Source organism: Tigriopus californicus, chromosome 11, assembly GCF_007210705.1.
Source record: "Tigriopus californicus strain San Diego chromosome 11, Tcal_SD_v2.1, whole genome shotgun sequence".
In the NCBI taxonomy this organism is placed as follows: domain Eukaryota; kingdom Metazoa; phylum Arthropoda; class Copepoda; order Harpacticoida; family Harpacticidae; genus Tigriopus; species Tigriopus californicus.
The window spans coordinates 4,726,253-4,753,557 of NC_081450.1; the positions used below are offsets into that span (position 1 = coordinate 4,726,253).

The 27,305-nt window shown below is 41.9% G+C and overlaps 2 protein-coding genes across 2 annotated transcripts; one reads left to right on the top strand and one right to left on the bottom strand.

The window, feature by feature from the left end:
* Positions 1-3,368, bottom strand: LOC131890500 (alpha-L-fucosidase-like). Its single transcript, XM_059239850.1, has 5 exons — positions 3,114-3,368; positions 2,383-2,569; positions 2,006-2,233; positions 888-1,067; positions 1-815 (listed from the first exon to the last, which is right to left on the bottom strand). The coding sequence occupies exons 1-5, from the start codon at positions 3,268-3,270 to the stop codon at positions 155-157; spliced, it is 1,413 nt and encodes a 470-aa protein (XP_059095833.1). The 5' UTR covers positions 3,271-3,368; the 3' UTR covers positions 1-154.
* Positions 3,369-17,380: 14,012 nt separating this feature from the next.
* Positions 17,381-26,819, top strand: LOC131890896 (uncharacterized). Its single transcript, XM_059240342.1, has 3 exons — positions 17,381-17,544; positions 19,214-19,374; positions 25,822-26,819. Exons 2-3 carry the CDS (start codon positions 19,236-19,238, stop codon positions 26,724-26,726), a joined length of 1,044 nt encoding a protein of 347 aa, XP_059096325.1. The 5' UTR covers positions 17,381-17,544; positions 19,214-19,235; the 3' UTR covers positions 26,727-26,819.
* The last annotated feature ends 486 nt before the right edge of the window (positions 26,820-27,305 follow it).

Here is a 27,305-nt window from a genome sequence, read left to right on the forward strand (position 1 = left end):
TTGCAGATTCCCAATCATATTGATATGACGTCTACCTTGTGCATTAATTACGAATTGTAGTTTACAAATCGTATTACATTTCATTCATATTCATTGCCATAGTGATTTCAAGTACATGTATGGAAGCAAATAGGGGGGTTCCTTAAAATCTATTTCAAACCCTAATTCCTGTATCCACTTTAAAGTCATCGTCCTTAGCCAACCCTTCAAATTTTAGGACATATCCCCATTGGCAACCAGCAGAGCAGCCTTGCACAACCTTTCCCAAAGACGGAAACTGAACTGCCAGACCCTCAGGTTCAGTTGTAAAATCCAGGGTGCCTGAGAATCCTAACATGGTTATCTTCGTTTGCCCTTGCTCCACCTTAGGTGCTCCAAGGAGAATGACGTCATCATTAGGCCAACCCAAGACAATTCCATACACATCGGATTCCTTTTTAGTGTACCACACGTTCGAAGCCAGAGTATCATTTTGTGTGGTCCAAGGCTTGGAACCATAGATAGCTTCTCCATTGACCTTCAACCACGCTCCAATTGAACGAAGTCGTTCTTGAAACACGGGGATAATGGTTCCTTCCTTGGTTGGACCAATATTGATTAAGATATTGCCACCACAGCTGACAGTCTTCGTGATTTCAGAGACCAATTCATCCATGGAAAAGATCTCCTCAATATTGATGTCTCGTCTGTGACCCCATGATATCCTATCAACGGTCATGGCATTCTCCCACTTATGGTCTTGAAGCGTTCCAGGGGAGAATCGATCGGGACCACAATAATATCCACCATGTTTTAGGCGGGTTTCTTGGCCCCATCTACAAAATCAAGAGGGTAAATATTCTGACAAATAAAGTGTCACAAATGAAACAGTCAAATTTTTGAGGTACCTGTCATTTGTAACAATATTGGTTTTGGTTGGACTTTCATTGTAAAGCCAAGCTAAAAAATCTGTAGAACCAAAGTACTCTGATTCGGCTTCCCATTCACCATCTACCCAAAGGACATCAGGGGTGTACTTGTTGATGAGTTCTTTCATTTCCGGTTGCATCTTGTTTAAGGCATATTCCCTGAAGGGAAAAAGTGGATGGAAAAAATGACTAGGCTTCGGCATTAATTTGACTGCTTTCGATGAGCTCACGGTCCATTCTAAAAGAAAACCTTTTATTCGGGTCTTACGAGAGATAAGAACAGCGAAAGTTTTCAGTTGAGCAATTTTAAGCTCTATAACAGCAACACATTCCATACACCTTTAAAATTATTGGCTTCTGAAAAGAACAATATCGAGACGCATTGGCCGGAATTTAAGTCTCATCTATCTCAGTCGAAATCAGAGTTTCAATGGCACCAGTATCTAGGAGGACGATCGAAACGATCGGACGTTCCAAATCGAAAGCAATCATTTACCATGGCAATTGGGGTCAGACGGACCTTGGCCATATTTACGTGGATTACCGCGGAGTTGATCTTTGCGAAGGAGTGAAATGAGTGGTAGAAGGGGATTGCATGCTGGACTGAAACACCCATCTTTCCCCAAGAGTTTGCATAAGAGAAACAAGCCTTCGGATTCGATCTGACCTCCTGAACCACCTTACTCTCAGTTTGTAAGTGGTCATATTCGATGGAGGCCTTAATCTTACCCAAGACTAATTCCAATGTTTTTTGGAGAGAAACTAAAACTACTGAAATCAAATTGTTCGGAAGCCGTTGTGCTAGTTTGACAGTATTTTTGAACAGATTCTTCTCGTACTTAAGAGTTTCTGTCCGTGTCCCATATTTCGGAACACATTCAAAGATTGATAAATCAGCGCAAGCTTCCTCAAAAACTGAGATTAGTTTATCGATGGCGTCCTCTAATGATGATTCCGGTCTACCTTGGAAATCTACCAAACTAAATGAGCAGGGAGCGCTCTTTGAATGAAGTGATAATTCAATCAGTTCAAAATATTAAACAGAGATGAGAAGAAAAAAACCCTGAAAGTTTATATTGTGTATCGAACACACTTACCTTGTTGTGAAATTATTTTCTTTGTCCTTGAGGTAAATGGGATTAAACCATTCGAACAAAGAGTAATAAACACCAAAATGGAAGCCAGGGTGTCTCTTCTCGAACGATGATTTTAATTCCCCAAGGACGTCTCGTCGCGGTCCAACTGCCATGGAATTCCAGCCGTAGCTGTAGGTTGAAGGCCAATTGCAGTAGCCATCATGGTGTTTAGATGTGAACACAAGATATCTGCGAACGAGATATCAGGTATTATTATCAAGTCAGCACAAGTCAATTGGCTTTTCTAGTGATACAAATTTTCCATGTGGATTGTGTCAGAATATGTTTGGGTTGTACATTTTACAGCTTGTCAAAACTTCCCTTTCATAATTTCTTACTTGGCTCCAGAATCCACAACCAGGTCGGAGATGAAGTCCGTATCAAAGAAATCCATGGTAAGCATAGGTCCAAAGTCCTGATAAACAAACTTAGGAGGGAAGTAGTCCTCAAGGTATTTGGCGCACTTTTGATCCCCTTCACTCTCATTTCGTGTGGCTTGCAACCAAAACCATTCAGACTCTACACCTAGAGTTGACAACAAAATCTTGAAAATGCATTCTGTGTGTTGCAAACATAGGAAAAAATGAACCAGGTCTGGGTAATAAAAAAAAATGATGTAGTGCAAGGCTTCCAGAAAAAAAATCCAATTGTATCCGCTTGAGTGTTTTATATTTTTCTCGTCGTTAAAAAAATGAGAAAGTTCCAAATGGCATAACCTTTTGTGTAGCTCTTATTTTAAGGTTTCCAAACGTAAGCATTTCTCAAGGCCTATTGAAATGCATGAATAACATTTCTTCCGTTGTCCAGGCCTTATATTCGTTCAAAGAAAATGTTGTAACAAAGAACAATGGACGCTCATTGGAAACAAATAGCCATTTGAATTAGCTTTTTGATAAACATAAACGTTTGATTTGACGGTAGTTTTAGGCGAAGATTAAAACATTCAGTCAGTCGATCAAAAATGCAGTATATTGAACAAATTATAAGGATCAAGAAAAAAAGTGGCCATTTTTGAGGTCCATGTTATATAGCATGAAGTATCTATGCCTACATGAAGTAATTTTCTTACCTGGCACCGCGTAAGGTCCTAAATGCATGAATATGCCGACTTTAGCTTCATCATACCATGACGGGAGCGGTCTGGCATCCAAACTCTCCCAATCAGGAGTGTATTGGCCTGTTGCCAGAGCAAGAAGAAAACTTAAGCCTGCAATCACGCTAGTCATGATGCTAACATTGACAAGGCCCTCAGCAAAGCTTTCTTTTTTAAATGGAAAATGAAGGGTTAAGAGACGAGAGAGATAGCACCTCGCATTTGATTAAAGGATCACATTTACATTTGGTCCTGGTCCTATCTCCCATCCACAAATATTGACGTTGAGGCGAGCAATTTGATGTTCTGACCAATGTCTTGAATTAACCAAATTCATACAGGTGGTGTTTTTTCAAGTTAAAAGTGCATGAGTTATTTACTAGGACGTATAATTCGACGCGAACTAAAGTTTTGAATGGCGCCGCTTTCATTGCAAGTGGTGCCAGACGTTTTGATAATGAAAACGCCAAAGAAATGAAATGGCCGAAAAATTCTGCCGTAATTTGGGATTTTTTTAGTTAATCTCCAATCTGGGACGAAAATTCGCCAATTTAAAAGAACTACCCTTTTGACATTTTCTCCCATAAAAATCGTTCTTTGCGTGAAATATGTGCCTCAAATTCAATGATACTGCATTACATTCTACTCAATTCAAAGAACTTTTGTTTCAAAATGCCATTACTTTTTTGGTGAATTTTAGCACTTTCTGCAATTTTCTAAGATAGAAAAATTTCCAACATTTTTTCCAAATTAAACTTTTACCTTTTAAATCCATTCATGGCCAATCAAAACCTTACCCATCACTCCAAAACCGTACCATAACTCAACGCAAGACCTACTTCGTTCATTATGCATTGCCAGGAACAGCAGAGCTAACGCGGACGGAATACTCCTTTTCAAATCTTTCCTGCCATAATAGCCAAAGGCCGACTTTTGACTTGATCTAGGGACCCTGGATTCAGAGACGCGCGAAGTTTGACAAGTGGCTCTACTTCAAAAATGTAAACAATCAATAGAAATAAAAAGTTTCCAAACAGATTTTGAACTGATATGCTATATAAGAAAGAGTTCTGTCATGACAAGGATCATTGAATATTTTCTTCAAGGACACTGCAAAATTTTACTTGAAGACAAGCTGATTAATGGATATGGCATTTTGGATTGTTAATACTGTTTTGTTACTTTCTAAATCCTTTCTGTACCCATTTTTTTCAAATTTAGATTGCTATAATATTTCATTAGATTATTCAGATTAACATTATCACATGTGTGCTTCCTGAGTCTATCAATTGTTATATTCTAGTCACTGATATCAATTTACATTTACCAATACTCCTGCTCCTACCATCATACTCGCCATAGACATTTTCCCTTATTATAAATACCTCCACAAACAATCAATAAATATCTAGTCAACAGCCACCATCCGGCAATCATACATGGCACAGCCGGTAGTAGCCACCTCCAGTTGGAAGAACCTTCCCCCAGACGACTGAGGACGCCAATGCGGAACTTGGGCCCAGAAGAGACATGATGCGTGCGGAATGGCCGTGGTTGCAGCGGGTGGGCGCGGTGCAGCGGGATGGCCGTGGTCGCAATGAGAGTGTGGTGCGTGCGGAAGGCCCGTGGTTGCAGTCACCCGCCCGTGGGTGCAGCGGAAGGTCCGTGGATGCAGCGGTGACTGAGCCAGGTCGACTGTGGGGTGTCCGAGGTGCTGGGGGAGACATCAATGCCTGGATGGTTGGGGAGGACCGGTGGACATGCTGACCTGGATGGAGGATAGATCTTGGTCAAACCCTTCAATGCCTAGTCAATCCTTCTAGTCACTACATTATTCAACTCTAGTCATATATACTTTATTTATGTTCATGCTTATCTAGTCAAATGTCGCAATTCTCTAGTCATTCCCACCAAACCCTCTGTGTTATTTTTGTGCTGTACCCCCCATTGTCAACCCTGGCCCCCTCCCCCGGGAAGGGAGATGTTATATTCTAGTCACCGATATCAATTTACATTTACCAATACTCCTGCTCCTACCATCATACTCGCCATAGAAATTTTCCCTTATTATAAATACCTCCACAAACGATCAATAAATATCTAGTCAACAGCCACCATCCGGGAATCATACATCAATAAACAAGTCCCTTCATACTTTACAATGTAATTTGTTGAATATGGTAGTACTTTCTTTTTTGAAATGCTTTAGTCCAACTTGTGACTGGCAGCATGCGAAAGATCAGTGTGTCATCTACATTTTATTGATAAATAACACACTTATATCATTGTAATGACAAAAGACGCTCTTAAACCTGTGGAATGAGTTGGTTGAAACCATGGTGGATCATATTTGTCATAAATCATTCAAAGCTTTACCCTATTATGCAATGCAAACGTGCGACCCCTATGTTTCTTGACTATTGGCAGCCAAACAGATCGGTCGAATTTGATGACGTATACGAAACTTGCGTATCTATGTCTATACCTAGAGCATCTATAACTTTATCAACAAACTCATCATACTAATGACGGGCGGATTACAATCACTGTAGGTGATGATTTCGCGTAAAAAGTGACAATGCATCGAGATTTCAAAGGTCGTGTACCTCTTGAGTAAGACCTGGCTAGTTTCAACCACCAGTGCAGTGTCATTTTCTCCGGATTTTAAGAATGAAGGCCTCCCAAGACAGATCAACTGGGGACCAAGAAAGTGACATTCGAAAATAATGAACTTTGCTTGGTGTATTTGGGCTACTCAGCTTATAGATTGATAACCAAGCCATCATGACGGTGTTGATCCCAGTTCTCCACCAGACTTGGGGTCAAGTTTGACTTTTGAAAGCCATACTGGTTGCTTGCCAACTTGGCAATCAAGGTTACTAGATAGAACAACAATGCTAGCTTTCATTGCCCTGAACATGACATCATAAAGGACTTTGAATGATCAGTAACCAAAGTTTTCAAAGGAATTTGTCACCGCAATGTCCAGGAATAAGTGTTGAAGAATCATGCTCTGCTCAAATCGCTCTCCGGGCCGGCCAGATCCAATTCAGGAGCTCCAGCCTCCAGTTGTTCTAGTTTATGTTGCATGTTTGGTAAATGCATAATCCTTTGACCATTTGCTCCGAATACCTTAGGAGACAGCTGTCGTTTTGACAATCAGCTGGACTGGATTGTGGCAATAAAGATAAAGCTTCCAAATTTGCTATTCTGTTGAAGGACTTCCTGATAGACGCGCAGTCTGTGGTCTCAAAGAAAATCAATTGAATACATAGATTGAATCTATGTAAAGTTGCTTGTTTTGGAGACCAAGAGGCACAAATACTTCCGGAATGAGTTGAAATGAACAACTTGTTTTCCCACTCTGGATCATTTGCCACTCATGGCCGTCTCCCACACCACTTTGCGCTCTATACCGTTTCTCACTCGGGACCGTTGCCCACTCCGGACCGTTTCCCACTCCGGACCGTTTCCCACTCTGGACCGTTTCCCACTCCCGGACGTTTCCCACACCGGACCGTTTTCCCACTTCCGGACCGTTTCCCACTCCGGACCGTTTCCCACTCCGGACTGTTTCCAACTCCGCGACCGTTTCCCACTCCGGACCGTTTCCCACTCCGGACCGTTTCCCACTCCGGACCGTTTTCCCACTCCGACCGTTTCCCACTCCGGACCGTTTCCCACTCCGGACCGTTTCCCACTCCGGACCGTTTCCCACTCCGGACCGTTTCCCACTCCGGACCGTTCCCACTCCGGACCGTTCCCACTCCGGACCGTTTCCCACTCCGGACTGTTTCCCACTCCGGACCGTTTCCCACTCCGGACCTTTCCCACTCCGGACCGTTTCCCACTCCGGACCGTTTCCCACTCCGGACCGTTTCCCACTTCCGGACGTTTCCCACTCCGGACGTTTCCCACTTCGACCGTTTCCCACTTCGGACCGTTTCCCACTCCGGACCGTTTGCCACTCCGGACCGTTTCCCATTCCGGACCATTTCCCACTCCGGACCGTTTCCCACTGCGGACTGTTTCCCACTCCAAACCGTTTCCCATTCCGGACCATTTCCCACTCCGGACCGTTTCCCACTGCGGACTGTTTCCCACTCCAAACCGTTTCCCTCTCCGGACCATTTGTCACTTGGGACTGTTTTCCAGTGAACTACCAGCTCTAGATTTACGGATATGGCGGATCTCTCATCTACAGCCTTTTTCAATGCGTCAATCACCCTTTTTCATGGGCCACCAAAGCTGAATGGTCTTTAGGCCCTTCAAATGACATAAGAGGCAATATCTGGTGATAGGCCAGCAATGACTGCCCGTTCATATCAGAGTTTTTCATAGAAACTCAGGCGTTCTCTAAGCCAAGTAGTTGATTGCAATTGATGTGTCAATGAATTCCCTGTCTACATAGACCGCGGCATTGGCTTTTCCATTAACAAGGATATGATTATGTGGCACAAAATCTCGAACATGTTGCAATTTTTTTTTGCGGACTTCCTTACCGCTACCGGGATTGGAATCCCAGCAGTGGAATGGAATTGTGGTGTGACCATACCTTTGTGGTGGGCCAGCGCCCAATTTCACGGCTTGTTGACAAATAGGTGAAATAGGTACTTTGGGTGAATCACAGTGATGGGATCAAGTCAAATTTCAAAATCATGGTTGCCAAAAACCTTGGAAAGCTTTCCGACTGACCAATCGACCGATTATATCATAACGTAAAATGACAATTTTAAGTAAAAAGTAACCTTGGTTTAACGAAAGAAAAATCAGGGTTAGTTTTTGAGGTTAGGTAACGGGTTTTCCGACATTCCATCAGTAAAGTCAAATGCCATTGAAAATGTAAATTAAGATTTTCACACGGCCCTAGTTGCAACCTTCCGTGATTATTAGTTTGGTCCCCATTAGTAGTGAATCCACATACCTAGAATTGTTCGCAATGTTTACTTTGTTCTACTAACCTGCACATCAGTTGCATTCTATCTTCTTGTAATGCAGGCTTTGAGAGGGATAAAGTAAATATTGATCATGTTTTATCTTAGCTGGAGAGAAACCTGTGCACCAAGTTCTGCTTACAAATGATAAAAACAATGCTTGCCAAGCAATTTCAGTAAACATTAAATCATAACTACGTAAACCCTTAAATCTTCAAAGTTTTTTTTGCAAACTTGAAAGCAATATTTGAAGTATGATCGTTTATTGTGACTCTTATTTAGTTCAATGAGTAAGATGATTTAGACGAGTGAGATTTTATTGCAGTATAGAGGAAAAACCACATGAAAAGATCTTTCAACAGCTCCCGTCTTTGATGGAATTTGAGTGGAAGCCGAGTAAGGTCCATGACCACCAAAACTTCAAAGAGGTGCCAGGCTAAGGATAGTAAGATGTTAGAAAGTCCTAGACCGGGAAGGATACCTTGTGCCCGGATTGCATATGAAATGTGTCCAAGCATTATTGGCATATTGAGGCACACAAAGATATTGCTCAAAGAATGACCGGACAACTCAAACTACGTAGTAAAACTATACCTAACTCGTCCCATTGGAAAGAAAGGGGCCGGCCGGGCGCCCAAATAAGGCTTGCTACCAGCTCCCTTGGGTCTTTTGGGGTCTTTGGGCATATTGGATGAGTAGATTTAAACCTTTGTAGGTTGGTTAGCCAGAAGGTCAGAACAGACGACTTAATGATCACCTCGAAGTTGACAACACAACATGGCTCCTAAAACCAAGAAACAGGCCGCAACGAATTTTGGGAGCGAAATTTTATTAAATATAATATGCACTGGAACTTGGCTATAAGGTGGACTTTAAAAGATCAAAGAAATGAGTTCGTTTTTAAGTTGAATAACTCTTTCATCGCTGTTGCATTCCCGGCAATCTGACCCTATCCCCCACTATTTTGGCTGCGTGTCCTAGAGTTTTCTGTCTAAATAGAGACGCCCTTTGATCACGAATTGTCTCACTGTTCAAACTCATTCGTGACATTCAACTTGACATAAGAACATTTCATGTTGCAGTTGGAGTAGAACTGCCCTCCCCGTGGATAAGAACCTGTGCGCCTATTTCAACCCCCCAACCCCTTCTCACGTTGCAGTCCATTATGACAAATATCCGGTCTTCGTTAAGGACAGAGAAGGGACACTTCAAAATGGCAAGGAGGACACAAGAGGATGCGGCAAACAACGAGAACATGGACAAAGAGATGATTCGAGAGATGGTTTGGTTGCTTCCAAAAAGGGTCGACGCAATTGGCGAGTTCTACGAGAACCTGGTTGATGAAGGCAGCCAAGCAACAAAGGAACAAAGTATAGCTATGGAGGAGTAGATGCAGCTTCTCAGCATAGCGATAAAAACTGCAACTTTAGCGACCATGGAATCTTTTTCCCCGGAGATGAGAGTGTGGGTGGTAAAATTCAAAGGATATTATGGAGCGTCTAACATGGATCAAATCAATATGACTGAGCAGAAGTTATTTCTCACGTCAAATTGAAAGGGAAGTTGTAAGCCACAATGACCAGACAGACGTCTAAGAGATGTGGTTAACATTGAGGAGGGCTTCACTTCATTGAAAGCGAGTTTCCTGGAGATTTATCCCTTGTTTGGGAAGAGATTGGCTTGGAAGCAAATCAAGAAGAAGCCAAATCAACGCATTGGCGATTTCTACACTCAACTATGAGCTCCTGGAGATGAGGCCGAGTTGGACATGCTTTCAATAGATGGCATGCATATGTTCGAGGTAATCATGGCCTGCAAGCACGGGAGCAGCCTTTTCTTGCGGTTGCCCGAGATAGACAATCCGAATTTGAAAAAATATCATCTCTACAGACACTGCATTCAAAGCTATTAGAGATATCCGTGAGTTGGCAGTGCGCATTGTGGCTGTAACTGAACGAGACTCCGATGGATGTGAAACACTGGGTCATATGTGAGAAATATGCCCATTTAAGATTGTGGTCGGCATCGAATGAGGTAAATTCGGACACATTGCTCGCATTTGCAAATTTCGTAGCAACTCACGGGATCGCAGAGGCATCAGGATCCCTTTCGAGTTGTCCACCCAACCTTACCAGCCGCACCAATACTGTTTGATGTTGCAAGTTTTCCCATAGAGAAGGTCTTGGTGGATCTTTTTGAGACAGAACATCACCATTATCGCCCAATGGTTGACACAGAAAAAGTGGATATCTGTTTGTCTCTTGACTACATGGCCTTTCCGCCAAGTCTGTTTGTGATGTTCTTCTATAATACTTTTGGGACTTTGGTTTCCCTTTGTGGTTAAAGAGTGATGGTGGGCCTCAGTTTCGCCACAATTTCAAGGACTTCTGTAAGAACGATCACATTCGCCATTAATCATCTGCACCTCCAATGCAAAATCCAATAAAATTCATTAAAGCATTGCTCCAGAAAGTCGATCTACATCAAAGGGCTTACATGCATGGCGATCAACCCTGCAATTGGATGGTTTTAGTCCGGCTTATGGTTTCTTTGGTAGACATTTACGGGATGCTTTTTGGATGTTCGTCCATAAACTGCTCCGACTGATTAGTTCACTGCTTAATAATAATTATAAAAAAATAGTGATGCCGAAGCTAAAAAGAAGTGATCAAGTCAATCTTGGAAGACAGTTTTCAAAATTGCTTGATCGAAATAACGCAACAAAAAGGGTTCCATGATCACACCCTAGACCTGGATTCAACCTAACCCAGCCTTACCAAACCTAACCCGACTTAACCTTTCGGTTGGTTGCAAGGAGCTGGGGGCACCGAGTACATGTTCTGTCAACATTGTTGGTTTTGGCATTGCTTAAATCATACCTTTACCGCTTGTCTGTTGATGCACCAATGCCGCTCAGTCATTCTATTCTGACATCGCTTATAGACAGTTCTCTCCCACCCGCTGATACAATCGACTTCCCCTGGGAACTATGAATCACTTGAGGGAACGATACTGTAGTTAAGGATTAGGGTATTGTCTCGGTTGTCTTACCACTTGACCTGATTGCGTAGAATGAGGAGGTCAACTATCCACACTGACTGCTTGATTCAGAACTAAGTTACGAGCTTGTTCCTGAATTCTAGAAGGAACTGGATCACGACCATGGTCTTTTTGTTCTATAAGTCTTTTACCAACGCAATCAACCACCGGATCAACAGGGCTAGGACTGCCACCTGGGGAACAACCCCAGCGTTAGGGGAGGGGAACATCTGATGGACCCATACCTCTGGTCACGTTGAGGCGGTCAATTGAGATGGAGGCGTGGGCACCCCCAAAGTCCAGGGTAAACAACTCACCCTGGCGCTCAAGCACCCGGAATGGTCCGTCATAGGGTGTATCCAATGAACCTCTGGGCGCGTTATGACGCACAGGCACGTACTTGGACGCTAAATCCTTGGGAACATACTCTGGAGGGTTCCCGGGAAAGTGAAAGGGAGGTGGCACTACTTAATGAAGATTAGAACCCCAGTTTCCAGTTTCCTTTAGTTTTGAGGACAATTGGTGGCGTTGTGGGAACGGTTGCACGTCGTCCATTGAGCGTCTTCACCCTACCATCCGCCTTCAAATGGCTTGGCTGAATCCGCTGTACGGCCAAGGCGGATGGCTGGATCCGCGGTCAAATCAAAGGAAGGCTATGCTCGCAAAGCTTGGAGACCGTCTCTATAGCAGGGAGAAGTTTTCATCCTCAATGTGGGAAACGATCTTTTGGCTAGGAGACACCGCCGATTGCGCCAGAAGAAATCGGGGGCCGAGTCGGTCTCTATTTGGTATGAACGACCGGGATCCAGTGTTCAGACGATCGTACCGGAAGTATTCCAACATAAAGTCTTCAGGTTCTGAACCCCCACCCGGTCGCCCGAAGCCAAGGGGGCCGCCCCTCGACCGCGGCCATCTTTGTCGGCCTGGAACTCCTCCATTCAAGTGGTGATGTGAGGATCCCATACATCCAGTGGGAGAGTCGTGAGGTGGAGCCCGCAGAATCCATAGACGGGGCAAACTGACTTCAGCCATCCTGAACTCCCTGCTATAGAGACGGTCGCCAAGCTTTGCGAGCATAGCCTTCCTTGACTTGACCGCGGATTCAGCCAAGCCATTCGAAGGCAATTGATTGTGGCAAGCCAACCTGACAAAACCAAGTCATCAGGACGGAGGTAACGGCTTCTGTTGAGAGGGTGGGTTGCTGGGGTCTAGGCCGTGGAGCGAAATGGGCTGGTGATGCCCAAATAGTTGGCTGGTCGCAAAGGACGACGGCTCCCGCCGTACCGAGCTCCTCCATCAGGGTACTTGCTTGAGGGCAGAGGTGGACAGGGACCTGGCGAGACGTGGTGATATGACGTGGCTTAATTCCACTCAATTCGTCCAAATCAATCCGCAATTTTGGCCCCTTGATGGAACCACACACTAGACCCAACGTTGTACTGAATGTTGAGTCAAATTCAGCCTCTTTGAGTCTTTTCACGAAGATTTCATTGATACCATCCAGACACACTGCAAATCAGTCATGGCGTCCCTCATGGATTGACCTGACTGGAGTTCTGCCTTGTACCATTGCCAACGTCGTTGAAACAAAGGACTAATTTTTAAAAATCTCTCCTCCAAAAGTCAAGCACAGTCGGAGATTGTCCAAGAAGGAGAGACAACCAAGTTCATGTAGCCCGCTAAAGCTGCATCCAAGTGTGGGGTGAAGAAAGAGTGCTGTTGAGTCAGATCAATCAAGTCCATATTGGAGGCTGCGTGATAAGCCATGAACCTTTTTGACCCAACCTCTCATCTCGGGTGGTGTTGCCATACTAGACAGAGTGCTTGGACGTAGCCCAACCTGCTCCCTCAATGTTCTGGTTGCTGGCCCTTGCCATTGCAGCATCAAGGTTGACAGTCCGCGTAGTGCCGCGCTTTGCACCCTTCTGTTCAAGTCCGATAACGTTGCCATGTCCTTCTTGGCTGCCGCAAGAATCTCCGGCGATCCGTCAATTGTCTTCAAATCCTCGTAGAGCTCACCCACGGTCTCCACTCGCGTCGTGAAGGTACACACCATCTCCAAAAAGTAGTCCATGTTGGTGATTTGCTCTGTGGGTTGACAGAGGGACCTGCATGCCCTCTCACAAATCCCAATTTGAACCGCAATCTTCTTTTTTTTCGTTGCAGCCGCCATCTTGTTGTCCTTGAAACTCCACTGGTTCCCAGGATGACAATCGCACTAAATGGGGCGGTCTCTCCACTTACCCGACTTGTCTAGGAGGAGACAGTCAAGAAACTTGCGTCGGAAATGACCTTAACGAACTCGGCGCGCTTTGCCGGCAAAATTACCCTGTGGGAGCAGGTCCGTTAATTCCCGTTGGACACAGCCAAAGGGAAAAGCATACTGACTGCGCCATGTTGTATCCAGAAAGAAGTGGGAATACGGATTGACGGAGACGTTTCCAATTTGGAAGCCTGAACACAAGTGAGCATTTATTGGTCACCTGAGAGACATGGAAAGTGGAAGAATGAGATGGAAGGTAGAGGTATAGTACAGAGACATCAAGCGTAGACAATTCGAATAATGGACAATCCTACATGGCGTTCTTGGGGATATCACTTGGCGCCATTGGGATGTGATGGAATCACCTTATATGTCCGTTACCCTGAACACCATGTTATTAAGGAGCTTGGCCTCAAAGTTAGTCACGTGAGGGAGGGGGTGGCGGGCATCCTTTGTGGCCACGTTGAGTGCCCTATAGTCACCAAGAGCAAAACTCCATTGGCCTCCTGACAACATGGAGCACTGTCGCCCATGCAGAGGAGAAGCGATGGGCTTTATCCTAACAAATATTCTCGGCAAAGGAGGTCCTGTTGAAGAATTCTTCAACTTTAGCCTCTATGCTCTTGTCGAACACATCAATGAGGCCTTCATGGTGGCGACTGGCGAAGGACTTGTCCAAGAGCATGTGCTTCACCTCCCTCTTGGCACGCTGGTGGAGAACGGCCGGGACGCAATGAAAACTGGTCTTATCATTGGTGATTTGCGGCATGCTTATCAAGAACTCTGACTCAATCTGGCGGAACCACAAGGGGGGGATCCGTGAACCAGAAAGGTGGGAGCTTCCTATTAGCGTTGGCGCCCGGTGGGTCTCTGGTGGTCTGAACACCCTGAATGGAGGGTACACTTGCAGCTCCACCCGCAGCAAAGGTGGTGAACCGACTAATGGCCTGGATCATCTCATAGACGATCAGAGGTGTTCTTGATCTTTGGCGGGTTGCTCATGGTAAAGAACACGTGTGAACGTCTGCCATATTGGCGTGAGGACATGGAGATAACGGCGAGGTAGAATTGGATAGGTACGTCCCATGATAGAATGAAGATTCTTTCAATGAGAAATAATAATCTGACCAATATTTTTTTTAAATTTTGGGGACACACAGTAGAAAAGACGACGTCGGTAGCCCGAGATCCTTCAGATGAAAACAATATTGCATTGCCGCCAGTAAAGTTTAGTCCTGCAACAACCCGCTCATCTTTTGAAGTCGTCATAAGGGATTGAAGAGTGCGTAGTTTGTGGAGGATCATGGACTTTGAGTTGCAAAATGTTGACATCTCATCTTGACGCACCAACGCACAAAACCTTGAAAGAGGGGCCCTAGGATTGAACTCTGTTGAACACTCGACTTGGCATCATGTATGTCACTAAGGGATCCCTCGACTTGAACAATTTGCTTCCTTTCATGAATAAAGCTTGTTATCCAATTGAGAACCTTGCCTTAGATCCCTATGTCATGAAGTCTATTCAAGAAAAGGCCACGATCTACTTTATCAAAGTAGTACGGTAGACAACAGCGACTGATTCAAGTCTCTCTAGTTCCTCAATAATATGTTCTATATGTTGAATCATTTGGGTAACCGAGCTAAAAGGTGCTTTGATTGGTGAAAGTGATGCTAACAGTATATCCTAAGTCCCATCATTCTACTGGCAAAACACTCAGAAATAACGCAAATCAACTAGTTTATACAACAATCAAGCGTCCAAAAAGAGTACTTTTGACGAGTTACTCATAGAAATGACTGGCCTAAAGCCTGATATCAATAAATATGCGAGGTAGTGAGTTCAAGATTTAACTCCATTCTATTAGAGCCAATTTATCGATCATGCGTAACGCGCATAATGTCGTTTGAATGTCGCTTAAATGTTTCAATTGTTGGGAGAGGTAATCATTTACCCTTCTTCATATCCCCTTTTTGCCAGACATTTGATAAGTGAGTCAGAAGGGGGTACGGCCCTCTCGGCGTATTTCATCATCCTCGGTCCATGTCTAATTTCACCTAGGACGTGAAAGGTTGATGCGAGGCCTCGATGAAAGCCAATACACACAAAAAATCAGCGATATCTATTTCTTTTGGTTAGCGCTCTTGTGAGTCTGCTCATGGCCCGGCGGAGGTCCATACATTCTTTTTAAGGCCTCACAACAAAGACAAAGCACATTTACCGGGAGATAATTTTTCAGAATCAATGAGGGGCGGTATCATGGTTCCTTAGCACTTGATAGCCCATTGGCTTTTTTCCATCTTGTTAGTACGAATTGGAATAGGTATCGTGACTAGCATTGCACTTTTTTGGCCATGAGGTGCTTGGGTCAGATAGTTGATCCTGACCCATCACATCAATTCTACATTTTTCCATTGGCCAGTGTCAACTCCGATATCAGACTGGATCTCCGTTTGTAATTTTTGTGTGGGTTTGGAGTGGACGTCTGAAAGTCTTCCTTGGTGATCAAACAATGGACCTCTCTCAGGCCAAGAAATTGCACCAAACACTAAGCCACTTCACTTCGCTCCAAGTGCCATCAGGTCCACTTTGTCTTGGGGACTTTTTGAGACATGATGAAGACGCTCAAAGTTATTTCCCATGATAACCCATCCTCTTTTAACACACCTGTTTTTGACATGGATTACATTTCATCAGTAAGTGATCCCAATCTCTTGATTGTCCTCTCAACTTTCAATGAATAGCTCAATCACGAGTGGCAAATATTGCCCATCAAGCGCATTGAAACGTCCCATCAGGCGAGCACAAATATTTGTCGCAAGTAAAAGCCAGTCAAAAAAATATTACATTCCAAAAAGCATGTTTTTAGACCTTCACCGCATAATGTATCACAAATTTTGGTTTTGGGGTAAAACGAACTGAATTGGTGTGAAAACAGTTTAAACTGTATAGAATGCCGACTACCTCAGACAAAGTTTGTTTGTTTGATCAAATATAAACTAGTACATTACCTATGTAACTAATGTGATACACAAGGACGATTCCATAATACGTCAAACAAATATCACTTCATGCACTCCTTGGATACCGTAGCCTAAGAAGTAACCTAGGGTCACAATATAGATCTAAGAAATTTTCTCTTGACTCTAAAAGATTCCACTTAACCATGAGCAAAACAAGACAAGAAATATAAATTAGAAAATATAATGGGATCAGCTTTAAGGTCCAGGCAAACGCTCATCTTTTAAATTACAGGGTGTTACAACAAAATGGAGCGATTAGGTATGGATTTTATATATTTTTCAATAATTTCTAATCAGCCGAATGTAGTTCGATAAAAATGAGAAAGGCAATCTAAATTTAACCTTTTGTTCCTTCAATTGTAAACCAAGTCCACCGTGAAAATCTACCTACCATCAAACATCACTAGTCACTAAGCGTCTTCATGCCTTTGCTCGGGTCGGTCATCATTTTGGCCTAGAATGCATTGATGAAAGTCTCATCTCGCTTCTTGTCGTGGCCACCACTTCCAGAAGTCCTCTCCAAGCCTAATTCGGCCTCCTTCGCTCTACTGATGCGGCCAATGGCGGCCATACTGATGCCGACAATGCCATTGATCATACAATGTGGCACTTGGGTGTCCAGGAGATCGTGGACGAGCAGGTGTGTTTGCTCCTGTGCACTAATTTTTAGGGCTAGAGTTGCATCTCAGTTTACAGACGAGAGCCCTTTCTTTCTTCTTCAATGCGGTTAAAACAAAAGCATTCATCCAGCCAGTATTTTATTAAAAGATTTTACGAGCCAAACTTAAATGAAACAATCGCTCATCTTTGCTGTAACACTCTGTATACAATAACATGACTAACCACCTTAAATGTTCAATTAGATCAAGGCTTCAAACTGACCTCATATTCAAAATTAGATCTTATTAACTCAATTGCCTTTGCAACGGGTTAAAATCTGTTTCTTCACACTAAAATCGTCCAGTCTCCTTGGGTTGTCACAGATGTCGGTTCTTTCCAATTACCAATTGACGACAATTTCGTTGCTTGTTGCAGGCCTTGTAGGCTCTACTTTGACCTGGAGCCTACCGGTAAATCGTTTTCACAGTCGATCTATTACTCGGTTTAGCTACGAGGACTCACAGCTTGAAACTAAAACTGCTTCGGGAGGGTAAGTGTTCACGTAACATAGTTTTCAAAATTTAAGAAACTTAAGTTTCACATGTTAGAAAACGCCAAGATACATGTTTCTATAATTTTTGTTCGATTGGACGACTTTTCTGCGATTGTCATTAAGTTATTCCTCGACAGCTTTTCCATTGTAACTGATTGTAGGGTTGGTAGCTACACGAGACAAGCAATTTTGGGCACGATATGTCTAAACTTGGATATTTGTACCAAAAAGTGTTGAAAGGTGCGTAAAGTTGTTGAGAAATCGAATGAATAAACATTTATAAAACACTCACGTAACTTAAGCATTCCCGCCCAATCTTAAACATTAGAATGGAAAAACAAGGGCCACTTTTAATGCCCTCTGAAAATGTTTGCCACACATTTCACGATTTGCTTGATAGTATTGAGTTCAACAGTTTATTATAAAACATTATTATTCAAGTCAATACCATCAAGACAAAGGCCATTGTTTTCCATAAAGTTCGTCTACCTCCCACCTCCTTCCATATCAACAAGTATTTCAACTATGTCGGTTTCTCCTGCTCCATCCAACTCCCCTTCACCAATCACCTGAACTACGCTATAATCAAGGCCTGGGCCAGGATCAGATGCATGTGCAACAGACTACCCATCAAGAATCTTCCTCTTCCAATAGTTCTTCAACTCCTCCGGACCTACATCAACCCAACTTCCCTGTAGGGCCTTCACCTGTGGGTCCCAAACTCTGCCCAATCCGCCCTAAAATCCACCGATGCCACCTTCATCAAATTCCTCAAAAGATAACTGTGCGTGCCCCAATATGTCAACAATGCATGGACGCATTTTCTATGCGAAACCGAGCCCCTCACCATCGGGCTGGCCAGGTTAGAGTCCAGCAGTGTTGGGAACCTGACCTTTTCGGAGGTGATGTCCGGACACAAATTGTCTTTCCCGGTCAAGGACTTGTTAACACCCTATTGTCCATGGCTCGACATCCCTTCGGAGTATTGGCGGTCATGAACCTTTGTCCGGCTCACGGCTAAATGCCATCAACAACGGGAGCTGACAAAAGATCTGTTCAATCTGACCCACCCACTCTACCGCAATAACCAAGATTTTCATCATTTACCTCTACCCACCTGTTTATGTACTGTCCTTAATTCCCCTCTTCACTTTCGTCATGTGCATTGAACAATACTGATCATATTCACTGTGATATCACTTTCTAATCAACTATCTCGGATGTACGGTACAGCAGCTGATCATATTCACTGTGATATCACTTTCTAATCAACTATCTTATCGCTTTTCCGATTTGATATTATTCTTTTGTATTTTAACAATGTTTGTATAATGCTTATAAACCATATTTATATTTATTTCCCGCCATAACATGACCAAGAGCCGCAATAAGGATTCATTATTATTATGATTATTTAAAAATATAGTACCATATAAATAATGATCTAAAACTGATCATCACTGAATGATCATTGGGACTTCCATCAAATCAGATGACAAGCCCATCAGGCAGGGTGTTTTTGCATTTCGTTCTCCTCTTTCGAATGATTCGAGGATGGATAGAGGAAGCACTACCCTCTCCCTTTGACTTTTTCCTTGAGGCTCATAGTTAATAGAAAAATAAACGAGAGGACGGACAGTACAATTTTGTTTTTATTACCCTATAGGTCAAACTTGGTTTGCGGTGCTATGTGTTTAGCCTCTAGTGTGAATTGCACTGGCTTTAAATTTGATGGGAATCGATGTCACTTATTGAGGAGCTGGAGTTTTGCCTCAGAATCGAATCCTTCCGTGGACGCAATCAAAGTTCATGAAATGAACGTGTCAGGTACTGGCACCTCACGGTGGTTATAATTTCTGATTATGTACTTACTCAAATAACAAAACTTCAAAAATTGTCCAAATCTGACTTGAAAAATGCCAACGGATTAACAACGCCTGTGCATTCCTTATGACTATTAGAAGTGAATTAAACAGTGAAGGAGCCCGAGAAAAAAGAGACGAGGACTTCATTGTAAGAACTAGCCACGATTATCAAGGGCTTGAAGGTGCTCTCACAATGCACATTAAGCCTCTTAAGTCACAACAGTTGACCCTAAAACCTGTTTGGGAAAGCTCAAGGCCATATTACTCTCATTAACACAAGATCAAAATCAAAATCCTCTGCAAAGGTACTGAAATCTTGCTCATTCCTACCAGAAACTAATTTAGCATAAGAAGGTATACAGGTAGTAATATTAAGCTGAACATGATTTGTTTCACTAAAGGATCCGTCGCCCTTGACCAATTGCTTCCTACCACAAAAGAAACTTCTTAACCAATTGAGAACCTAAAGCCAACCACATGTTTATAAAGCTTTGCTTACTATATACTGGATATACTCATCGAACTTTTCATTATCCTTGGAGTGCTATACCCAATGCCTTAATGGACGAAACCTGAAGAATATTTTTCCCTCATTTAGGGAATTAGTGCGTTTTGAGAGACGAGTTCATTGTTTAATGCCATTGACCCAAATGAGATTGAACGGATTTTCAAGCTCTTCAAGGCCATATTACTCTTAGCAACACGAGAATAGATTTGATCTAGGACCTTTAACAAACTACAAAAGCCTTGAACACTCCTGTCACAAACTGATCTTGTATCATCAGCATGAGAGGAGATAGGAACGTTACTACGAAGCTTCTCAAGTGGGAAGTGTAGCAATGAGTATGATGAAAGAGAGGGCCCTAATATGGAGTCTTGAGTAACATTTGGCTTGACATTATTCGTGCATATCACAAGTTTGACATTCTCATATTCGTGAAATGCACCCAATATCATGAGTTTTGCTCACTCGCCACTACATTAAAAAAATTCGAGGAATTTCGTTCATTTGCTAATTGACTTTTGCATTCGCTGGCGTTTGCTCATGCTTTTTCCGAGCAAAGTTAAAAATGAAAAGCCAACGAAGCGATCAAAAGCTAGCCGACTTTGATAAGACGGACATCATAAAGGCCTTAAAAAGCGACAGGGCAATCATAAAGGTCGAAAAGAGAGGCGAAGGCAACCATTAAGGTTGAAATTTAACAATAGGTCACTCATAAAGGTATAAATCAACAAGGCAATCATAAAGGCTGAAACATCCAAAACAAAGACACCAAGAAAAAAATCCTAACTTGATCTTGGAGTCAATCGCACAATTTGGCAATTCGTAAATCTGTTGAAATACTCAATCATAAAGCCCACTTAATATTAAAATTTGGCAAATATGGACTTGCCTCCAATAAGTGTGAGCAAATTCTTCAAATTTGAAAGACTTCTTTATCCAACAAATCACAATCAGGGGGCGAAATGGTAAAGCCCTAACTTTTTAGCTATCCATGAGTAAAGCACTTTACTCCGGTATATTTGGCTCGGAAGTGAAATGAGAGACATAGCTTGAGCAAGAACCATCTCACCAGTGAAATACTTGATAAAAAATGCTTCAAATGATATGCCGTTACAATTGGGCCTCACTTCTCTGAGGTCGCCACTCAAAATGAACACGGGTCATGTGAATTTAAAACAAAAGAGTAGGACGTTGTCAATGAATCTTCGGTTATGATTGACACTTCAAATGGCCATACATCAGGAACTAAGTAATCTTAGGCAAGAGATCAAAACGGAAAACAGCACAGAAGCAAGCCATGATAGGGTTTGCTAATTTCTGATTAGATAGGGTGATATTGTGCATATGACAGGGCCAAATATGGTCATGAAAAGCCAAGGGTGACATAAAACGGCACACAAAAAAAGGAAAAAGGCACACCAAACTCTATAACGGCACACCAATCAAAATTTTGGCGCACAAAAAGAGCAAATATTAAATGTGCCAATTGCAAAACACCTCCCTTTTAAAGCATTGCTCAATGTCAATGGTTTATAAGTTATTCAAAAATATGGCAACCTTTTGGTATTACGTTTCCTGGTGATTTTGACATTAAACAAAAATGACGGCAATTTTATCAAGAGTTTAATTTCTGGTTGAAACTATGGGTAGTATTCAAAATTCAACTAGCCATAAAATTTTATCATTCAACTTCATAATTTTGACTGGTCTGTTTTTCGCTCCAACATGAAGACTCTTATCATTTTTATGTTTTTTCAAGCTTATGGCCAGGTATTTTATTATTCTTTGCAAAAAGGTCAATTTTGAATTGACGAATGCATTTTAACCACGAAAATAACAATCATTAGGTATCACTTGTTTATTACATGGGAAAAATCCAATTGTGAACTTTAGTCCTATTGAACTAAGATATTTGTCAATGTAAATATCTAAAATACTAAGTTAAAAGTATTTACTTTCAAATTCATTTACATTGTGATTTTTTATGTCCTATGATATGCAAAGTTAAAATCCTTGGAAATGTGTTCCATGTCACTTATTCTGGTATGATGGAAAAAGCGATTGATCCTGCACATTAGGATAACATGTTGAGGCATTAATGTTGCTCTTCCTGGGCGAAAAAAAAGTTTCAATTGTTTAATCTAGTTTGGTCATTAAATCTACGTTAAACTCAATATAGTTTATTTCAAGCGCCATTAACTGTTCTCCTACAGACACTTTCAACTTTCTAATAGTAAGCACGTAAGAAGGCGGCTAATCTGATAATGATATACTTTTCCAACTCAGCTTGACCCCCCAGACATTTGTCTCCAAGTGGGTAGTTCCTTTTTCAAAGAAATGCCAAGTTTCAAACCTTCTTCAAAAGTATTTTTTTCATGTTTCTCATGACATGATTATGTATACTCAAGTAGATTTTGATTTGGGTCAATTAAGTTTTCATGCAATCGATATCATAAATGTATAAACGAACCCGTCACTTTGGCCGAGAATCAGGCCAAACTTTCAGAACAAATGCAGGTGAAGGCAAGTAGGTACATTTCTAGGGGTCGGAAACATAATATTTATGTTATGTTAAGTTTTCAACTATTTCGGTCATTTTCGGGCAAAAACACTTTTTCACGAAATTTAACCATAAAATAACCTAAAACCGAGGAATTTTGGTCACTTTTTAGGGGAAATTTAGGAGAAATAAAGGAAGTAAGTTTAGGTCTCCCTAGGGTGACAATTTTTGTCCCCGCTCAATGATTTATTTGACATTGATTCCCTAAGCTTTCATTAAGAGTAATTGTTCAGCACATGGGGACATAGGTACAAATGATCTTACTTGAGGGTTTGTCCTCTACGTAGATCTAACTTCTTTTGCCTAATGGCAATTGGTAACCCTCCCATCGTTTGTCGCTAAAATAATGTTCGAAAATGTAAATAAGCGCTATCTTGAGGTCAGAACCAAAACGAAGGGCCTGCTGGAGACTGGCAAGAGGCAGGTCGAGGGACCTGGGTGAGACTTTCGGTGTCCATCCTCAAACCATCGATGAGTAGAGAGCATTATCCAAGAAAGTTGAATCCCCTTACTACAGACCAGACCAAGGGCAAAGATCTGGCATTACTCGAGTCAGCCTTTAAATGACCAAAAGCCAGAGGGTTACCAATTTCCTTTCGACTAAAATTGAATCAATAAGGAATAGAGGAAATGATGTCTTCATGGAAATTTAATTTTTCGCTGATGTAAAGGCAAGATTCAGTCCAAAGAGCAAGATCATCTTAAAAAAACAATAATCAAGCAAATTTAAACTCAAAAGCCACCACTATGCTTAAATAGCTGAACCAAAAAACAACAACTTTTTTACTTTTGTATAACTTATTTTTACGTTTTCGGAGCTTCTTTTGGCTGATTTTTATAACTTAAGAACAACTATTTTGACCAAAGTAACAAACTATATTCCGACCCCTACAGATTACATAGTCATCGATATCAAAACTGGCCTCTTTTGTTCAATAAAATTGCACAACTCTGGTTTTGTCAAACGTCATTAGCAGGGCTGTCCAAAAATGCAAATGCATTCTTTTTCACTTTTTCCAATCTCGTTTTTTGGTTCAGTTTGTTTTTTCACGGGCTTTTCTAACCAGTACAGGGAATGTGATCCCAATAACATTAAAATAAAAAAATATAATTCATCTTTTTCTTACCTTTCAATCTTTTTACGTTTGATGTTTGGTCTACCAACGAATTTGAATTGGCAGACCGAGCTAGTCCTTGAATGTAGGGCTGATCCGTTTTCCGTTATACTATTGGGGTACATCTGACGGCGTCAAATTAGTTCCGGTGTACCCTTGTCCATGTTTAGACCAAAAAGGTGGTCGGCCAACTCGTTCAAAATGGCAACAGATTGCATTTGTGGTTTCTATTTATGATTTATAAATGCTTTCAACGATTCAGAATTACACCAGAAATGTAAGGCTTACTTTGATTGTATGGGATTTTATTGCGTCGTTGGCGAAGGGCTCATGCCATTTTCTTTTAAACTGAGCAATACTGCCTCTGATTGATTGTAACCTCTGACCAATAGGATATCTGGATGGTGACATACTAAAGGAAATCGGCCTGTTCCAACAAGATGCCCTTAATGCAACCAAAGAATGGAAAGAGTTATTCAAAGACATAGGGACCAAAACAATGCTTTTAGAACTCAACCATAAATGTACTTGATTTGGTCCATGTTTGTTAGAATTAAGGATACTTGGTAAGACCTACATTGTGTTATGCCCTGTAAATTTTTAGAAGTTCGAAGTAAACAATGGGTTTGGCCTTGCTCTGTTTTGCTACTAAGCCTCCTATGGACGTTACGCAGTATGAAAATCCACTCAACAGTTGCTGCATCAAAAGCTGTCATTTGGAGAGACCATGAAGTAAAATCAGGGTTGCCAAAATATTGTTCATTGTTGCTGCCACTTGAAAACACATTGTGTGAGAAAAAGTAAATGGATGAAAGAAAAAAAATACGAATAATTGGGAAGAACGAAAGAAAGAGAAAAAATCCCCCGAGCCACCAAGCAGCAATATACCAAGCATTGCATATGGGTACAGGGACAGTTCAAGGTAGACACATAAAGCTCTAGGCACAGAGAACTGACAGTTCAGACAGCAACAGAGAAAGGGCATTGAATAGTGAAATTAGTCCCATTCTGCTCTCTTAGTACTAACCAACTTCTTGAAGGACAAGACACTTAGAATCATTCCCAGGGGAAGCAAGTTCCACCAATCCACAGTCCACACAAAGAAGGAATTAGAACACATGATCCCACTTTGCCAAATAGTTAAACCAATTACGTTGTCCTATGAAGTGTTTATTAATGTTGGAAGAATTGTGAGATTTCTAGCTTTTTGACAGACTCACACCAGTCCAAACTGACCAAAGTCAATACTTCTGCTAAGTCCAAAATTGTGACGCAATCTCTAACAAGTGGCTCATTTCAAAATGCCTCCAAAGGACGTGCTTAATCATACAATTTTTTCAACCTCAATATCCTGGGGGAATTCCTTAGTGGAAAAATCATCTAAAGGGAAATCTGCATGTCTGTAAATCTAAGGGATGGTATTGTGGAGAGGACCTAGGTATTCCAGTTAAGTAGAAATTCCATGAAAATTGATCATATCAATCATATTCAATGCATGACCATAGATAGCCCTCTAAGGCTTGTACCTGGGATTTGGTCCTGAACTGATGCTGCACCTTTGGGTCTGGTTCACAGCAACTCCAGTTGGATGAAATATGGCTGTCAACACAGGACTAGCCAAAGTTTTAGGCAATGTGATCATTATATCCAAAAACAAGAATGATTTATTGGATAATAATAAAAAGGGGAGATGGATGTAGTGCAATTGGTTAACGTGCGACCAAGCATTGCTCGGGTTCATGGGTTTGATCCCATGACCACTGAATCCTTTAGCAATGTAATCTTTTAATATGAGGCTGAAACTTTTTACATCAATGTGTCCTTCAAAACCCTGTGAAGGTTTTGCAGCTCCTCAGATTCTTTGAATGTCTTCATTTTAATTAGGAATAATCCATTTCTGTAGGAAAAAACATGTAGCAACTCAAGGACAAGTCTGGCATTCTAAATGATTTGCTAATTGTTTTGGCAAAGTTGGATCATACTTTGGGTTCTGAAGTGGCAGCAACAATGAACAATACTTTGGCAACCCTGATTTTACTTCATGGTCTCTCCAAATGACAGCTTTTGATGCAGCAACTGTTGAGTGGATTTTCATACTGGGTAACGTCCATACTAAGCCTCCTGATTGAGATTCTAAACATTGGCTTCACAACTTATCACTTGAGTGTATGTAGTTTAAAAAGTCTGGGCAACAAAATGAAAAGTAACTCTGTTTCTTTGTTTTTACAGCTTGGTCCAAATTCATGATAATTGGCGGAAGAGCAACGGGATTTTCGCCCTCCGCTGATGTTGAAGTTATTGATATGGCCAATGAAAAACATTGTCCCATTCAACCGTCGTTACCTACTGTGCGATTTGGCATGTCATCATTTGTCCTAGGGAGCAAGCTTTTGACCATTGGTGGAATTGGAAACGAAGTAGACATTACCTCTTACAACTATGAGAACCGTTCGTGGGAGTCCATTGGAACTGTGGGTGCGGAATGGTCAGATTATTCAATAGCCCAGATCCAAGACTCATGGATCCTTCTCATGGGCGGATACTATGGAGTTGACGCCACAGGGACGACTATTATCCTCAATGCCAATGGTTCCATGATCCCAGGCCCAGATCTCCCCGAGGCAAATGACGGGTTTTGCGCGTGTGGTTTGGATGATAATCATATTTTTATCGCCGGAGGCAAGGATTTGGACGGTTCACACTCACGAACGTCGTACGTTTTGGATTGGGCCAGTCAACAATGGACTAATCTAGATCCCATGGCCTTACCGAGATATTATGTGGAGTGTGGAACGTTCTTGAGTACCAATCAGGAACTGAGCGTCTTAGTCGTGGGAGGACTTCGAAACAATATGTCCATCGGTCCTCATACGGAGATTTTCAATTGGCCCCAACGAACGTGGAGAGATGGTCCGGATTTCGCTTACCCGAATATATTTTTGAGCCGCATGACGAACTTTGACGGAAAACTTTTCGTGTTTGGAGGATATGATGATACAAGCGCCACGTTTTTGTCGAGTATCTACAAGTTCATCCCAAAGAAGGAGTCTTGGGTGATATTCCCTTTAGAATTGAACATTGCCCGTCGAGATTTTGGCATCATGAAGATTCCCGAGGGAATTATCGATTGCTAATAAGTCTTCAAAATTTCCAATTCGTTTTCCACTGGATTTTTGACAATGGTTTAGATAGAGCGTCAAATATAGGCAGCTATTATTTTCAGCATGCTTTGGCGTCTTTTTATGATAGAGACAAGCGCACTCAACAAAAATCGTTGGTAGTTTTCTTTTTCAACCGTCAGCCAATATTGAAAGATTTTTGTGTATCTTACGCAATTTTGATTTATACTTTTAAATTATCTTTATATTATTGGGCTCGCTGGAAAACAGCAGGACGTGTTTTTTACGTCGGCGAGAAGGCCAAAAGGAAAGTTGTAAAATTTACATACTTTACTGACATCTAAAAGTGACTTGCTGAAGAGAATAGAGCTCTTTCACCACCGAACGATAAGAGAACAACTTGATACATTTTATTCCTCTAATAATTGATCCCAACGTTGCAACAGAATCGGAAAAATCTGTGCAAAGGTTGATCAAGTTGGGTGGAAGGAGTGTGACCATTGAAAGTATAAATAAACTGATCAGTTATGGAGGATTCTGAGAATACCACTTCATGTGGTTTGTGCGAGAAAACATTGCTCCCAGAGGCGAAAA